The sequence below is a fragment of the Macaca fascicularis genome, chromosome 9 (genome assembly GCF_037993035.2).
Source record: "Macaca fascicularis isolate 582-1 chromosome 9, T2T-MFA8v1.1".
Lineage (NCBI taxonomy): Eukaryota > Metazoa > Chordata > Mammalia > Primates > Cercopithecidae > Macaca > Macaca fascicularis.
The window spans coordinates 32,231,908-32,249,674 of NC_088383.1; the positions used below are offsets into that span (position 1 = coordinate 32,231,908).

General features: G+C 35.8%; 1 protein-coding gene across 28 annotated transcripts in view; it reads left to right on the top strand.

Annotated features, from left to right (window-relative positions):
* ZEB1 (zinc finger E-box binding homeobox 1) overlaps positions 1-17,767 on the top strand; it is a 185,057-nt gene that overhangs the window by 155,592 nt on the left and 11,698 nt on the right. For all 28 annotated transcript variants that reach the window (XM_065520501.2, XM_065520506.1, XM_074001343.1 and 25 more), the window contains 3 exons: positions 2,470-2,631; positions 10,906-11,108; positions 14,873-14,978. In XM_065520501.2, coding sequence (XP_065376573.1) covers positions 11,079-11,108; positions 14,873-14,978 — 136 coding nt within the window. In that variant the 5' untranslated portion in view covers positions 2,470-2,631; positions 10,906-11,078. The remainder of the gene's footprint in view (positions 1-2,469; positions 2,632-10,905; positions 11,109-14,872; positions 14,979-17,767) is intronic.

The following is a 17,767-nucleotide window of genomic DNA, read 5'->3' on the forward strand; positions in this document are numbered from 1 at the left end:
ATCTAATCTAATTTGTATGTTAAAAAAATCTTCATCTCCAACTGTGTACCTTTAGACCTAATCAATGTATAGGAAAGCTAGAATTTATTGAAGTAGCAAAATTCATATATAAAATACAGATCATGCAGTTCTGAAAAGTGTATACTCTTTAAAAACTAATTCCAACAGCTAGCACACTTATAATTTTTATTAGGATGTAGAAAATATAAGATGGAGATTGCTTAATTGAGATAAATATTTTATATAATTTGATAAAAATAATTTTAACTCTTAGCAACTCAACATGGAATCTGTAAGAAATCACATAATATGTTCATTTCATTTATGACTTTTATCTAGTTTAAATTTAAGAAATTGAAGTTGCTTTGAAAAGAATGCCACTGATTTGTTCTGCTTTAGCTCTTCAGAACTGCTTATTGTTCTACCTAATGACAAATCCTAGGAATGATGTTTGAGAATATTATTTGCTTTGCTCTTATCAGTCTCCTGAAGAGCAATGAATTTTTAAATAATAGTTAGGGTCATTAAGGGAAGATTACCCTCACTCCCTCTGGTCATATTATATAGTTAATTTCGGCGTCCCAACCAGGACCAGTATACCCCCATTTCAGTTGTGCTTTATGCCTAATAGAAATTCATGTAAACAGGGAAGACCAGAAAACCTATAGTGATTCTATGTTGCTCTTATTTGTCAGTAAAGAAGGCTTTCCCTAATCAGTATTTTGAACTTTACTCCTTTGGCACCCAGAAGGACTTGACACTCCAAGCAGTGTACCATAATCATGTCATGGATGGATAGAGGAATATGCCTTTTCTCTTTTTTTCTTTTAAGAAAGAACAAGGGATACTGTGAAAAAGGGAGAGCAGGGAGAAGAACTTTCAAGGATGCTAGAAAAGAGTTTACATGGAAGTTGAGGATCTGGGAGTTGATTCCTTTAAAACCAACAGTCCAGCTTACCTTTTAAAAGTCTTCACTTACCTCTGGATCCAGTAATCCCAGTTTGGTAACTACTGACATGAACTAAATAATGCAGTTCTTGGTATGTAGCAAATGTTAAATAATTGATAGCTATTGAGAAGTAGGGAAAAAAATTACAGTCACCATTTGTTACTGTCATTGGTTCTCAGGTTTTAAACAGCAGTCACCCTGATGAGTTCAGTTACCACTACAGTGCAGGAGATTTAGCAAGATTGTTTTAATAACCATCAAACAAACAGATGCCCATACATCCCCATTTTAATTTGGCCAAATGTCAGCCTGCTGGGAAGTGCTGTTTTACAAATTTAGACCTGACAGTTCAGTCAGAGTCTATAAAGAAGTCATCCCTGCGGCATTTGGGAGCCATACTAAGGCATTGCAGTTACCAGCATGGAGTAGAGGCCCTCCTCTGGAGCCAGTGGAGGAAATGGAGGAAACCGTAGCACAGCAATACTGCTTTAGAAACTTGGCAGCACTCTGGGCTACCTTCTCAAAGCATAAGCCTTTCTAATTCAAGAAAAGTTGCCTCTGCCTTAATCCCACAGTTAAACATTTACTGTGGCAGAAATAAAGAAAGAATAGCCTTGTTTTATATGAATACTAGTTTAGCTAAGAAACAGTTTTCATAGATTTGATACCCTTTGATGCTTATTAGAAATCCTTCTAACTATAGGTAATTATTAAAAACTATGTTCTAAGAAATCATATAACTGAACTGAATGTCAGAATGGTTTATGTGAGAATGATTCAGATTTAAAGTACAGTCCCCCCCCTACCATTATCTATGGGGGATAAATTCCAAGACCCCCCATCAAGTGTCTGAAATAAATACTTACATATACTATACTGTTTCCTATACATACATACCTATGATAAAGTTTAATTTATAAATTTTATACAGAGATTGCAACAAACTAATAATAAAATATGGTTATAACAATATGCTGTAATAAAAGGTATATGAATGTGGTCTCTCTCGCTCTCTCTCAGATTATTATTCTTGTACTGTGTTCACCTGATTTCAGATTGCAGCTGATCACAGGTAACTGAAATCATGGAAAATGAAGCCACAGATAAGGGGCTGTCTATTGTCCAACTTTAAATAAATATTGTGATATGATAGGTTGCTAAGAAGGTGACCTTTGAGAACTAAAGTTTTTTTCCTGCTTTATCATTTTGAGAAATAATTCAGTCAACTATATTGCCTTCTCTGTGTTTTATTAGTAAAATGCAATAGAAGTATGACTTTAACATTTAAAAGGGATACTGTGAGAATTTCACACATTTATAACACTTTAAACTTACAAAGCAAAGAGATATCTTAGTAGATTACAAAATGAGTGGAATTCATTTTTAATTTTCAAGAAATATTTTCTGCAGATTCAAGAACAATCACATGTTCTCTCAACATAAATAATTTCTTATTTAGAAAACCTTTGTAATAACTTAGTGGTGAGATTGCTTTCTTAAAAGTACGCTTTTTTTTTTAGTAAAAGATGATGAATGCGAGTCAGATGCAGAAAATGAGCAAAACCATGATCCTAATGTTGAAGAGTTTCTGCAACAACAAGACACTGCTGTCATTTTTCCTGAGGCACCTGAAGAGGACCAGAGGCAGGGTACACCAGAAGCCAGTGGTCATGATGAAAATGGTAAATGGATCTTAACAACTGTGTTTCTTTCGCTGTTTAAAGGATTGTTGTTTCTACCATTCTACTATGGGAACTTGCTCTACTATTGGGAACATTCTTGAGGACCAGACTTTATTACAGGTGCCTATAGAGAGCAGTCCGTTTCATTAATGGAACACTATGGTGACCACACAGTAATAAATTATTAGCTGCTCATGTATTGTGGTAGTAATGCCAGTGCATATGAAATGCTTAGAACAGTGTCTGGACATCAAATTCCATTTACTTACATGGCAGTAGGCAGTAGAAGCGAGAACTAGAATAACCCTTACTGCCCTTTGATTCTTTCCCACTCTTCTTGTAGCAAATAAAAATATGGTTGCCTGCTTTGTACAAGAACATACTAATTTGGAGACAGTGGTTTTTCTGAATCTGCCTTATTCCACTCTGATATGAATAGTCAGTGTACAGAGTGTGGAAAATGCAATAAAAATGTGTTCAGACTCTCCTGAGAAGAAATAGGCTGTGTTACAGTTTTGGAGGAAAAGACTATGTTATTGTTCACCAGAAGAAAGTAGGTTATCAAAGAAATGAAAGGGAAATACAAAATTTAAAAATATATATGTATTTATGTAAAATTTTTATGTGACTAAAGGCTTTCAAAAAGCCTCACTGAAAGGAAACAATGAAATCTAAAGAAATGATCCATTATGTAGTTCTAATAAAGGTTAAACCTGTTAAAGTTCGTCAAGTCCACACAGTACAATCTAAAAATTGAGGAACTACCATTCTGAATTAGTAAACAGTTTGAATTATAGAATTAGTTGTTGATTTTGTTATTCATTACTTTCAGATATTTAGTGTAATCTAATTAAATGCTAATAAAGCATTTTGAAGTATTCTGTCATATCCACAACATTTGTTTACATATTTCCTTTTTATAACCAAATAGTATTAAATTGTGCATATATGCCACATTTTCTTCATCCATTGATGGACACTGAGGTTAATTCCATATCTTTGCCATTGTGAATAGTACTGTAATAAGCATGGAGATCCAGGCATCTCTTTGATATACTGACTTCCCTTGGATAAATACCCAGTAGCGGAATTGCTGGATCATATAATAGTTCTATTTTTAGTTTTTTTGTGAAATCTCCATACTGTTTTCACAGTGACTGTCCTAATTTTCATTCCCACCAATAATATATAAAAGTTCCCTTTTCTCCACATCTTCACTGGCATTCATTAGTTTTTGTCTTTAATAGCAATTCTAACTGGGATGAAATGATATATTATTGTGGTTTTGATTTGCATTTCTCTAATGATTAGTGATGGTGAGCATTTTTTCATATATCTGTGGCCATTTGTATGTCTTCCTTTGAGAAATGTTTATTCATGTCCTTTGCCTGCTTTTCAATAGGATTATTTGAGTTTTCTTAATCTGTTGAGTAGTTTATATATTCTTCATATTAGTCCCTTGTCAGATGAGTAGTTTGCAGATATTCACTCTGTTGTTTCCTTTGCTGTGCAAAAGCTTTTTAGTTTAATATAGTCCCATTTGTCAAATGTTTTTGTTGCCTGTGCTTTGGAGATCTTAGCAATAAAATCTTTGCCTACCCCAATGTCCTGAGTGTTTTCTGTGTGTTTTCTTCTAGTAGTTTTATGGTGTTGTGTCTTATGTTTAAGTCTTTCATTGGTCTTGAGTTGATTTTTGTATGTGGTGGAGATGGGAGTCCAGTTTCATTCTTCACATGTTAATATTCAGTTTTCCCAGCACCATTTATTGGAGAGTATGTCCTTTTCCCGGTGTAAGTTTTTGGTGCCTTTGTCGGAATCAAATGGCTGTTAATAATGTGGATTTAATTCTGGGTTCTCTATTCTCTTCCACTGGTCTGTGTATCTGTTTTATACTAATGCCATGCTGTTTTGGTTACTGTACCTTGTATTATATTTTGAAGTCAGGTAGTGCAATGTCTCCAGCTTTGTTCTTTTTGCTCAGGATTGCTTTGGCTATATTGTTCTTTTGTGGTTACATAAAAATTTTAGGTTTGTTTTTTCTACTTCTGTGACAAATGACATAGATATTTTGATAGGGATTGGATTGAATCTGTAGATTGCTCAGGGCAATATGATCATTTTAATTAATTCTGATCCATGAGATCAGAATTTTAATTAATTCTGATCTTTCCATTTACTTGTGTCTTCTTCAGTTTCTTTCATCAATATTTTGTAGTTTTCGTTGAAGAGGTCTTTCACCTCCTTGGGTAAATTTATCTCTAGGTATTTTACTTTTTTGTAGCTACTATAAATGAGATGGTCTTCTTGATTTATTTCTCGTCTAGTTCATTGTTGGTGTACGGAAACACTGCTGATTTTTTATGTTGATTTTTGTATCCTGCAACTTTCAATTTATTTAGCAGATTGCAGAGTTTTTTGGTCATGTCTTTAGGTTTTTCTAGATATTAGATCATATAGTCTGCAAAGAGAGACTGTTAGACATCTTTTCCAAATTGGATGCCTTTTATTTCTTTCTCTTGCCCAATTGCTTTGGCTAAGACTTCCAATACTGTATTGAGTAGGAGTGGTGAAGGAATGGAAATCCTTTTCTGATTACACTTCTTAGAGGGAAGTCTGTCAGCTTGTTCCATGCAGTATGAAGTTAGCTGCGGTTCTGTCATATATGGCCTTTAGTATATGCAGGTGAACCATCTTTGCATCCATGGGATAAATCCCACTTGATCATATTGCATTATCTTTTTGAGGTGCTGTTAGATTTAGTTCGTGAATATTTTGTTGAGGATTTTGTGTCTATTGTCATCAGGGATATTAACCTGGATAGTTTTCCTTTTTTGTTTCATCTTTTTCTGGTTTTGGTATCAAGATAGTGCTGGACTTACAGAATGAATTAGGGGGAATTCCCTCCTCTTCAATTTTTTGGAATAGTTTGAGGAGAACTAGTGTTAGTTCTTCTTTGATAGTTTGGTAGAATTCAGCAGCGAACCCCTCCAGTCCTGGACTTTACTTTGTTGGGAGATATTCATTATGGATTCAATCTCATTACTCATTATTGGTCTGTTCAGGTTTTCTGTTTCTTTTGAATTTAATCTTGGTAGCTGTCTGTGTCCAGAATATCCATATCCTCTAGGTTTTTTTGTTCTTTCATGTATAGTTGTTCATAATTGTCTCTTTTGTATTTCTGTGGTTTCATTTGTAAGTCTTCTTTTTCATTTTTTATTTGCATCTTCTGTGTTCTTTTCTAGTCTAGCTAGTGGTTTATCAGTTTTGTTACCTTTTCAAAAAACCAACTTTTTGTTTTGTTCTTTGTGTTGTTTTTTAGTCTCCATTTCATTTATTTTGTTCTGATTGTTATTATTTCTTTCCTTCTACTAACTTAAGGTTTGCTTTGTTCTTGCTTTTCTAGGTTCTTGAGGCACATTGTTAGATTATTTATGTGAAATGTTTCTATTTTTTGATGTAGGTATTTATTGCTATATACTTCCTCTTAGTAGTGCTTTTGCTATATTTCATAGGTTTTGGTATGTTCTGTTTTGATTTTCATTTTCATTTAAATAAATTTTAATTTTAATTTCATTTAAAGAAATTTTAAAATTTCCTCCTTATTTCTTCCTTGACCCAGTGGTTATTCAGAAGCATGTTGTTTAATTTTCATGTGTGTGTAGAGTTTCCAAAGTTCCTCTTATTATTAAAATCTATAGTTGTTTTACTTTGTGGTCTAAAGCTACTTGATATGATTTTGGTTTTTAAAAATTTGTTTGAGACTTGTCATGTGTCCCAACATACAGTCTAGAGTATGTTCTGTATGTTGATGAGAAGAATGTGTATCCTTTAGTTGGTTGAAATGTTCTGTAAATGTCTCAGGTCCATTTGGTATAAAATGCAGTTTAAATTCAGTGTTTCTTTGTTAAGTGTCTTTCTACATGATCTGTCTAATGCTGATAGGGGTGTTGAAGTCCCTAACTATTATTGTATTAGAGTCTCTCTCCCTTTAGATCTAATAATATTTTCTTTATATAAGCAGGTGCTTCAGTGTTGGGTGCATATATGTTAAGAATTGTTATATCTTCTTACTGAATTGACTCTTGTCATTATTTAATGACCTTCTTTGTCCCCTTATACTGTTTTGTTTACTGGATTTAGGAGTTTATCTCATTATGGCTACTATTGCTCACTATGGTTTCCATTTGCATGGACATCTTTTTCTGTCCCTTTACTTTCACTCTATATGTAGCTTTACAGGTGAGATGAATTTCTTGTAGGCAGCATATAGCTGGGTTATAGTTTTTATCCATTCAGCCAATCTGTATCTTTTAAGTGGAAAATTTAATCCATTTAGGTTATTATTATTGATATGTTAGAGCCTATTTCTGTCATTTTATTTTTATTTCTGGTTGTTTTGTATATCATTTGTTCCTTTCTTACTGATTATTATTGTGGTTTGGTAGTTTTCTGTAGTGGTAACATTTGAGTTCTTTCTCTTTCTTATTTGTACTTGCTCTACCAGTGGGTTTTATATTTTCATGTGTTTTCATTATGGTAGATATTTTCCTGTCACTTCCAGGGATAAGACTCCCTTAAACATTTCTTGTAGGGCCAGTCTAGTGGTCATGAATTCTCTCAGCTTTTACTTGTTTAGGAAAGACTTTATTTCTCTTTCATTTATGAAGGATAATTTTTCTGAGTATGAGATTCTTGGCTGGCAGGGTTTTTTTCTTTCAATACTTTGAACAAATATATCATTTCTTTCTCTTCTAGCCTATAAAGTTTCTGCTGCTAAACTGCTGTTAGTCATATGGAGGTTCCCTTACAAGTGATCGGACACTTTTCTCTTGTTTTTAGAATCTCTCTTTGTCTTTTACTTTTGACAGTGAATATAATGTGCCATGGAGAAAATCTTTTTGAATTGTATCTGTTTGGGGATTCACTGAGCTTTCTGTATCTGGATGTCTAAATCCTTTGCTAGACTTGGGAAGTTTTTGGCTATTATTTCATTAAATAGGTTTTCTATCCCTTTTGTTTCCTCTTTGCCTTATAACACATCAAAAATTGGAGTATTTGGTTGCTTTATAGTTTCTTACTGTCATGCAGGCTTTGTTCATTTTTTTAATTCTCTTTTTCTCTTACTAGGTTATTTTAAAAGACCTGTCTTCAAGTTCTAAAATTCTTCTTCTGCCTGACCTAGTCTATTGCTGAAGCTTTCAGATATCTTTTGTCTTTCATTTAATGAATTCTTCTATTCCAGAATTTGTTTAGTTCTTTTTTATGAAACTTACCTCTTTGGTAAATTTCTCATTCATATCCTGATTTGTTTTTCTGGTTACTTTGTGTTGCTTTTCTGTGTTTTCTTGTATCTCACTTAGCTTTTATAAGATCATTATTTTGAATCTTTTACCAGGATTTCATAAATTTATTTTGATTAGAATCTGTTGCTGGATAATTACTGTATTTTTAGAGCTGTCATTTTCTTTCCTTTTTCATGTTTCTTATGTTCTTACCTTGATATCTACACATCTGGTATAATAGTCAGTTATTCTAGTTTTTTGGATTTGCTTTCGTTGGTTGAGTAGGGCACTTTGGCTTTGATTCTGGGTATATGTGGTAGTGTATTTCTGTGTGATATATCTGATTATAAGTAGTGTGAGTAGGGTCTGTGATTTCCTTGTTGGCTTATGGTGCAATTGTTAGTGGAGGCTGAGGTGAAGTTTGGCTGGGACAGGGATGCCAGGTGGAACATTCCTTGGGTCCTAGTCGTGGTAGTAACGGGCCTATGGTACCTGTCCTTAGACCACAGGGTGGCTCACTGACACCTTGTGTTAGCAAGTCCAGGTGGGCTGATCCTTGGACCTCCAGGTGGCTTGCTTGGGTGCTGCTAGTGGCAGTGCTAAGCAGGGCAGGTAGGCAGGTTCTCAGGCTCCTGGGCAGTGCATGTCACTTGGTCAATGGCAGTAGCAGTGGCAGGACAACCCCCTGGTTCCCTAGTGATTCACGCTGGTGTTGGCAGTGACTGCAATGGGCTGGGTGAGTCAGTTCCCAAGCCTACTGGTGGTGCATGCAGGAGGATGCCAGCTGTGGTGATAGTAGCAAGTTGGGTGGACCCAACCTCAGGCCTCCAGGAGGAGTGTTCAGGTGGCAACAGTGTTGGATTGGGCTGGGTGATCCCCCAGGTCCCTGAATAGCCTCGGAAACTGGGGAGGAGGTAAGCTGGGCCAGATGGACCTGTCGTCAGGCCCCTTGGTGGTGTGTGTAGGCACTGGCTATCATGGCAGGGGCAGGATGATCCCAGGCCACCAGCAGAGTGCTCAGGTAAGGACATCAGTGTTTGCACTGTAGCCTTCCTACTGGGGAGGGCAAGGTTGCTCTCAGTGGCAGCAGCCATAGGGAGGGAGCTGGGAAATGTGTGCTTTAGCCCCAGACAGCAGCTGTGATGGGGTAGCCTGTCCTCAGGTCCCTTATAAATGCATGGCAGCTCAACTGCTGAGGAAATTGGGGTCACTGCCAGTGGCTAGCACTTTGTCCCCAGTGGTGGAAGCTCACAGTGGCAGCAGTCTGTTGGGAAGTCTGTCCTCAGGGCATGTAAAAATGTCTGCAGCTCCTCTGCTGGGGGGAAATATGGTCACTTTCAATGGTTCGCACTTCAGCCTTAGCAGCCGCAACCAGCGTCAGTGGTGGCTGTGAAGGGAGGTATGTCAGAGGGGCTCCAGGCATGTGAAGATGAAGGAGCTGTTGGGTCCCAGAACAGGATGTAGTCTGCTGGGGGTTGGGCTCTCAAAATAGTGCTGTGCTGTAGCTACTTAGAACTCAGGGGATATACAGATTCAGCATAAGCTCCCTCTCCGGAGCAGCATTGTCATGTGGCCTCCAGGTACCTCCCTGTGTTAGTCTCAGAGCCCACAATGGTCAAGGGGTCTCCCATGGCTAGGACTGCAGGAGTCCATGGTGGGAATGTGGACCCCTGGGGGTCTCTCACTTACTCTTTCCCTGCATTGGAGAGCCTTTGCAGGTTGCTTCACTTCCTTCTTCCTTACTTGAGGTGTTTCCTATCACTTTTCTGTTGAATTCCAGTGTTCTCTCTTAGATGATCTATGTGAAGTGTGATTATCTACTCATTATTTTGGTTTTTCCTTGTAGAGAAGGTGAGTACTAGATGCCTCTATTGAGCCATCTTGAAGCCCCTCTCTCAACATGTTTGACCAACTGTTTAACATTCAGGTGCTCAGTCTATTATTTGCTAGCTGGTCCTTGAGCAAGACATTTGATTTATATGGACTTAATAAAGGAGTATATGTTTAGAAAGCACTTGGAGATTTTATGAAATTATCTTTGGTGGTTTGTTTTTCTATAGTGAATTCAAAATGAAAATAGAGATGAATTTACAAAAAGATATCACTTAGTAACTTATTTCATTGAAGAAATATCAAATATGGAAAACTACTCTTAGTTTAATAGTATTAATTGGCAAAACACTACATTTTAGGATTGTCAGGCTTAGACAGCTCCAAGTGTAAAAATAAAGTTCATTCAGTAAACTATATTCAGAATGCTTTTGTTTTCTAAAAGCTATATATATTCATACATACACAGTTATATAGCAGATTTGCCAATGTATTTCAATAGGGGAAATTATAAGCAGGGTCATGCATGGGATGTGTTTATGTAGCAGGCCTAGATCTGGCCCCCATCAGTCTTTCCTTCCCCACCTTACACACTTCCTTTTTGGTCTGAACTCAGTCCTGTGGCCACACCTACCTGCAAGGGGCTCTTGGAAACAGTCTGTGTACTGTTTCCTCTTTGATGATAATGACTTGGTAGTTTCATTTTCAAAATCAGAGGAATAAACCTTAAATAAATAATGATACATACCATTGTTACCAGTAGACCCTGTTGTAGAGCACAATTCCCCTTTAATCTGTATACACTTACAAAGGCAACCTACATTCTAATTTTACTTTTGTTTTCTTTTCTGGCTAATCACATGACAAAAGGGAAGAATTATGGTTCAGGGAAAAATATGGGACTTGAAGGTCAGACAGCCCGTATCTGAACCCTGACTTCATCATTTTCTGGCTCTGTGACTTTTCTTTTAAGTTATTTAGCCTTCCTGGGCACCAGTGTTCTCTCTCTTATAAAATAGAGGTGAGTATCATTGTATTGTTTTGAGGATCAAATATGAAATGGGTAGCACAATATCTGGAACATAGCATAGGGAGTCAGTGGAAACTTTGGTAATATATTCTGAATGTTTTAAGTTTAAAATATATGATCTTTCTTTTACAGGAACACCAGATGCATTTTCACAGTTACTCACCTGTCCATATTGTGATAGAGGCTATAAACGCTTTACCTCTCTGAAAGAACACATTAAATATCGTCATGAAAAGAACGAAGATAACTTTAGTTGCTCCCTGTGCAGTTACACCTTTGCATACAGAACCCAACTTGAACGTCACATGACATCACATAAATCAGGAAGAGATCAAGTAAGTGCAATGACTGAGAGTTCACTAACTTTCCAGATTTTGACAACTCAGCCCTCAATGGAAGGCAAGGATTTTAATATATTTAAACGTTAAAAGAATGTACTAAACAGTGCTATATCTGCAGCCTTATAAAAGTGAAAGTGATTATTTATTTGAGTTATCCGGTCATTCCTGAGATTAAAAACCACATATGAACGTTATTTTAGAGGTAACTCAGCATTTTTTTCAGATAAGACCCTTTCCATCTTGACTTAATTATTTTGCTTATGCCATAACAGATAATTCTTCAAGTTTAGAAGATTTTAAATTGCATTCTATTAAAATGTTCAGTGTAGGAAAAATAAATGCTGACTATATAAACCACATTTTACTAACCAAATTAACAAGAAAGTCAAATTTAAAAGTTTAATTTTCTTTGAACCAGTTACTATTTATTCTCAGTATAAACTACTGTGGGTTTTTGTTTTGTTTTGTTTTGTTTTTTCTGCCATAGTAAAGGGAGTTGCCTCCTCTAAAAATCTGAAGCTTAGATTTTTTTATTCTGAAAACTCAATTTTTATATGGTTTATTCTATTTCTATGTCACTGTGCCACAGTTTTTAGAGCATAAACCAAGACTGTTTTTTAACTGTAAGTTACATTTAAATTGCTGGTTCTATATTTAGGATTAAAGTCAAGAAAGCTTTTATCAGTTGTTCTTTTACAAGGTCCTCATAACTATCAACCATCAACAATGAAATTAATATTGCCTTAATTGTAACTTTAAAAATTAAATAAATTTTCAACCACACAGGGTTTGTGAGCGTATATGTTAGGGTTAGGGCATATTTCCAGTTTCTTACATCAAAGAATGATGTATATCTACATACCTGAACTCTGTCCTATGGATGTACCTAATATGTGTCACATATCCCATAGAGAACAAGTTAGACCATTTGCTAAGGTGATGGCTAGGCCAAACAAACAACAACAAAAAATTGTAACAGAAAAAGAATGACTGAGCAGAGTCAACCTATTTCCTTAGTACTTTGGCAACAGTACTCATGATAACAAGATAAGAAGAAGAGGGTGGCAATCAGGGAGAATAGAACCAAGATTTTATAGGTTAATGGTCCATAAGCCCATGAAGGAGCACTTGAAACAGGTAAAAGCTCCAAGAGAAGGATGAAATTAATACAGAGAAGGGATGACTGAAGGCAAACACCGTCTCCTTCTAAGTGCCCCTATTAATGAGTCTTATCAGACACAGACCAGCAGAAGAGTATGTTTTATACCTTAGCGCTCTGATGTGGCCACGGTGTAGACAAGGCTTGGGAAAGAGCCTACTCACGTGACATTCAGGAAGCAGACCCATCCTGAGCTGCTGCCACCGTATTCCCTCTACTCCAAGGGCCATCGTAAAAGGAGAGGACAGATTGAACTGGTGGTGAAAGCAGAAGATGCCATTATAAAAACAAACTCCAAAATATTTAATGAGCATGAAAACCAATTCTATGATGATTTTTCCAGTGGGTGCAAACGTGGTAGGATTTACATATAAACTGTGGGTCAGACTAAGGTCAGGAAGGAGCTGTGATAAATATGGGGACCAGTAATGTGAGGAAATATAACAGGTGTTGGAAACAATTTAGTTTGCAAGGTAGCAAACTAAAAGGTAGAATGTGTATTTTGTTGGCCCTTGAGAATCATACTGTGACTAACAAGCATTTTCAAGCCTTACTAACTTATTTATTCAACAAACATTTGCATTTCTTTTATATGTGAGGCCCTCTTCTGGGTGTTAAAGGCACAGTAGTGAAAAAAAAAGTCCCTGATAGTAGGGACCATACATTAGTAGATTATATAAAACAGAAATAAAATAATATGTACTATGAAGAAAAATACAGCAGGATAAGAGGATAGAAAATGATGAAAGCTGCTAGGTTTCACAGAGAAGGGAGACTTTTCTGAGAATGGGACATCTGAATACAGTTAAGAAGCCAGTCATGGAATATTGGAGAAGGGCATTCCAGTCAGAGGAAACAGTGAAACGTAAGAAAGCCTTGAGGCCAGAACCTGCCGGGCACACCCTGAGAACAGCAGAGGCCAGTGTGAAAGGGAGAAAGGTAAGGCCAGAGAGGCGCTGGGGGCTACATATTATAGGCCGATTTGTAGGCTAAGATAAAGACTTTGGATTGTATTCTCAAGTGCAGTGGGGAAGCCTGCCAAGGATCCTGGAATTTTTAATTTTTATTTTTAGGGGAACACTGACTGTTGGATGATAGATAAGAGAGACAAGAACGGAAGCAGGGAGAACATTTAGAGGCTTTTGCTGTAATCTAGGCCAGAGAGTTTGGTGGCAGACAGATAAATAAGATTGTTGGCTTCAGAATATGTTCATATGCTTGCTGATGGATTGGGTGAGGGTATATGAGTAAGAGGGTAATCAAGAATAACTCCAAAGTTTAAGGCCTAAGCTATAACCAAATAAATGAGAGTGCTATTCACAGAGATGGGAAATACTAGAGAAGGGGCTGGCTTGTAGGAGGGAAATTAAGAGTTTGGTGTTAATCATGTAAAGTTTCATATCTCTATCACCTTCCAACTGGCAATATCAAAGAAGCAGTAGGTTGTAAAAGTCTGGAGTTAAGGGGAGAGGTTTAGAGATAAAAATTTGGGAGTTGTCACCATATATTTGGTATTTTAAGTCATGGGTTTTAATGAAGTGGGACCTGATTCAAAGTAAGTACTAATTCTCTTTCCTTCCTGTATAAAAGGCAAAGGAAGGGAGATTCCAGTTGGGAGAGCATGAAGCAGTAGTTGAGTTAAGCCGTTAAAGGATGGGTAGAATCTTAGTAGTCAAAATTATGGGAAAACACAGTGAAGGAGTAAGGAATTACGTAAGCCAAAGCCAAAAGATAAAGAGGAGCAATATGTGTGCAGGAAACCATGGCTCGCAAATGACTGAGACATGGACTTGTCATAAAAAACTGGTGAAAAATCATCTTGGAAACTCAGGGACTAAAATCTTGGAATCTATAGACTCAGAATCTTTATTGAGGGATTAGTGGAGATCCTTCAGCGGTTTATGAGCAGGAGTTGATAGAATTCAATTCAAGCAGTGCTTTTGTAAGATTAATCTAGGTGTGAAGAATACATTTGAAATATGTGAAAATGGGAATTTGATAAACCAGACAGAAAGCTATTATAATAATCCCCATTTGGCTGAAAAAAACTAGAAGTATCTTTTTAATCATCAAAGTACATTTTTGGAAATATCAAATGGAAAAGACAGGATAAAGTACAGGGAAAAGCCTGTCTTCTCTTCAGGACCTTGTTCTATTGAGTGAGTTTTAAACAGGTTATTCAGTATTTGTGGATGTGATTTCTATATCTATAAATTGGAATGCAAACAAATTAACCTCTAGTTCCTAGCAAAGTATATATTACTTTATTTTTGCTAATTTTGAATATTGCTTAATAAAGGATGAACTCTTTAGATACTTTAGATACTTTAGATACTTTAGAAAGTTGATATTTTTCTGTATCAAATTCTGTCCCCACTGTCACTATCCTTTTTGGTAATAATTTCAAGAGTTACATTTTTGTGACTGCTACAACTGCTAGTAATTTCAAGAGGTAGATTTTTGTGACTGCTGCAATTTGAGGTCTTTAAGGAACAAAACAACCATCAGGCTCACAAAAATGTTACTCTTAGCAGATTGGATGTTCTTTAGTCTAAAAATCTTTTGCTTTACAAATAAAATACCAATTCTTTTCTTACAGAGACATGTGACGCAGTCTGGGTGTAATCGTAAATTCAAGTGCACTGAGTGTGGAAAAGCTTTCAAATACAAACACCACCTAAAAGAGCACTTAAGAATTCACAGTGGTAAATATTTTTTTTCTTTCTACACCCTGAATATCAGCATATGTGGTAATAAATAAATATCGTAACATGTGATCTACGTACATGATCAGAAACTCCTTGCATTTCTTTTGGCATACACTAATAGGGAGAAATTGTATGTTTATTTTCTGTTTTATTAGAGTCTTAACCTTTGATTAAAGTATATCAAATTAATATAGTATGACATACTCCACATTTCCTAATGAGAAGATAATATAGCATGTTTTAGTAAGTACAACCTGAAAACACGTTAACTTTCTGATGAATGTAAATGTCATTGCCTCCTTTGCACAATTAACAGGGGAATGGAAAAGAGTATAGAGATACGATTTGCACAAGAAAATAGGGAAGTGAAGGATGTCCTTTATTTGAGAGAAGTAGAAATGGAACTCAAGATTAGAAAATATTGGAGAGATGATATGGAGGCAATGAGAGGGGGTGAAAGGATTACAGCATTAATGAGAATCTAAAAGAAAAATGTGCTCACCCACCATCTTCACCTGTCTATTCCATGTCATTCTCTATATTACTTACAAGGTTAATACTATTATGTGATGAAAGTGTTGTGTCTATTTTAGGAACTCAGAGTAAACAGAGAGCTATGTTTACATTTCTTTGGAGACTCTACTTGAACAAAAGCACAAAAGGAAAACTCTCTAGCATCCCATGATGCGCTATGAAATCTGTTCATCTAATAAATTTTGATATGTTATTTTAGATTTAAATAATTTTAATGCAAAAATTATTAACCATGAATGGGAAATTATGGGTGCTCACACATTGCTTATTTTGTGAAAATTATGTATTGACATTTACATTTTACAAACATCTTCTTACAAAAAAAGTATAGTTGGATAGCTTTGTGAAGCGTAGTTGGTGATATGTATGTTTTATTTTGGAACTGCATTTCTAAAAGTTTTACTGTATTGCTCATTAAAGCTAACCCTCAGTGTTAAATGTGCTGAAGTTACCACTTGAAAATGCTCAAACCAAGATCCTTACCAAAACATTTATTTTCACACATTGATTAATGTTTCTAAAAAGTAGAGGTTGTCTTTTGCAGCCTGCCACAATATCCTATTTCTTAGCTCCTATGCTATTGAACAGTTTTTATCAATAATAATATATTTTAACAACCTACCTTCTTACCAGAGATGATTTAAAGTTGTTAATAGAGATATAGCTAATTTCAAGAGGGATTTTTAAATGTTGAAATCAGGGCAGAGGAAGGAAGATAAAGCTAACAGTAAGATTCATGTATATAATGAGTCATATTCATTTTGTCATAGTGCAGTCGTAGAGGAAAATTTATCAGATCTATAAATAATACAAAGTTGGGAAGTATAAATCAGAACAAGGATTGAAATACTGGTCTAGAAGTAAGAAGTTGAAAGTTAAGCATTGGTATTTAAAAATCAGTCTCAATCAAGTAGTAAATTTGAATGGCCCAGAGCTTAATATGAGCTGAATGTATGCTGCTACTGCTCAAAAGCTAATGCAAATTTAGGCCAGATCATGGAACACAAAGCTCCCACTGTACTCTGCACTGTCCACTCATTATGTACTTATTTCTGTCTTGTTTTTGAAACATCGAATGTGAAGCTTGTATACCTTTACCATAGCAAGTAATTTTAATTTAAAAATATGTAAGAAAAATTAAGAAAGACTAACATGAAGTAAATGGTGGGGGAAAAAATGAATGCTGAGAAATGCCATACGTATGCTGGAAGTAGACCACAAATTAAGCTCTAAGGTTTAGGAAGTAAGAAAACGACAATCAGTAACCAAGACCCAGGGTGTCTGTAAGTAAAAAAAAAGATCAGTTGCTAGAAAAAGGACTACTCCTTCCTGATACCAAGTCCATAGAAAATGTTATTCCTTGGAACAACATAAAGAGAAAAGAACAAAACAGAAGTTATGTAATCCTCAGAAATATTCTTAAAATAACACAGCAGAGAATTTGATAGGGTTTCTTTTTTAAATCAGATTATTCAATAGAAGCCAGTCATAGATCACCAAAGTGCGATTTAGGAAAAGCATTGCTCCAGGGTGACCACGTAGATACAGTTCAAGTACACAGCTCTCTGATGGTCTGGTTTATTCCAAGAGAAGATTTTTGAGCAAAGGCTACCCAAAGTGTCAGCTCAGGGTTGGTACCAGTCGCAAACCATGTGTTACTCATTCTTGAAGAGATAAGTACAGAAAATGAGAGTAAGCATTTAGCATTTATTATACCAAGACTTTGAGACATTTTACTATATTTTATAAAATATTCGTCCACAGTAGATTGGAAACTTAAAAAAGAACCAAACAAAACCAATCGGTCGTTCACCACAATTAGTTTGAAAAGTTCTGCTTGGAGTATCTAATAATGGATGAGCTGAATATCCTTTAGGAAACCTCCATAACTTTCTTTTCACATGACTTTTAAAAGATGTTAAGAATCAGGATCCAAAATTATACCCCCTAAAATTTCCTATATTGTTGCTAAATACTGGTACCCAAAAAATTTTGATCATGACCCTATGCCGAACCATGTGTGTTGATAATTAGTTGATTCTTCACGTAGGAATTGAGCTCTCATGAGGAAAAGGCCACCAGACCTCCACTCAGATTAGAGACAAAAGAACACCTGCACATGGCTGTGATCCACCCCCAAAAATAATTTTCCGTGGTCTTAGTAATTTTTGCCTGGAAAATTTTTATATCAGATGCAGCCAAACACCCACCTCAGCCATTAAAAAAAAAAAAAAAAAAAGTCATTATACATA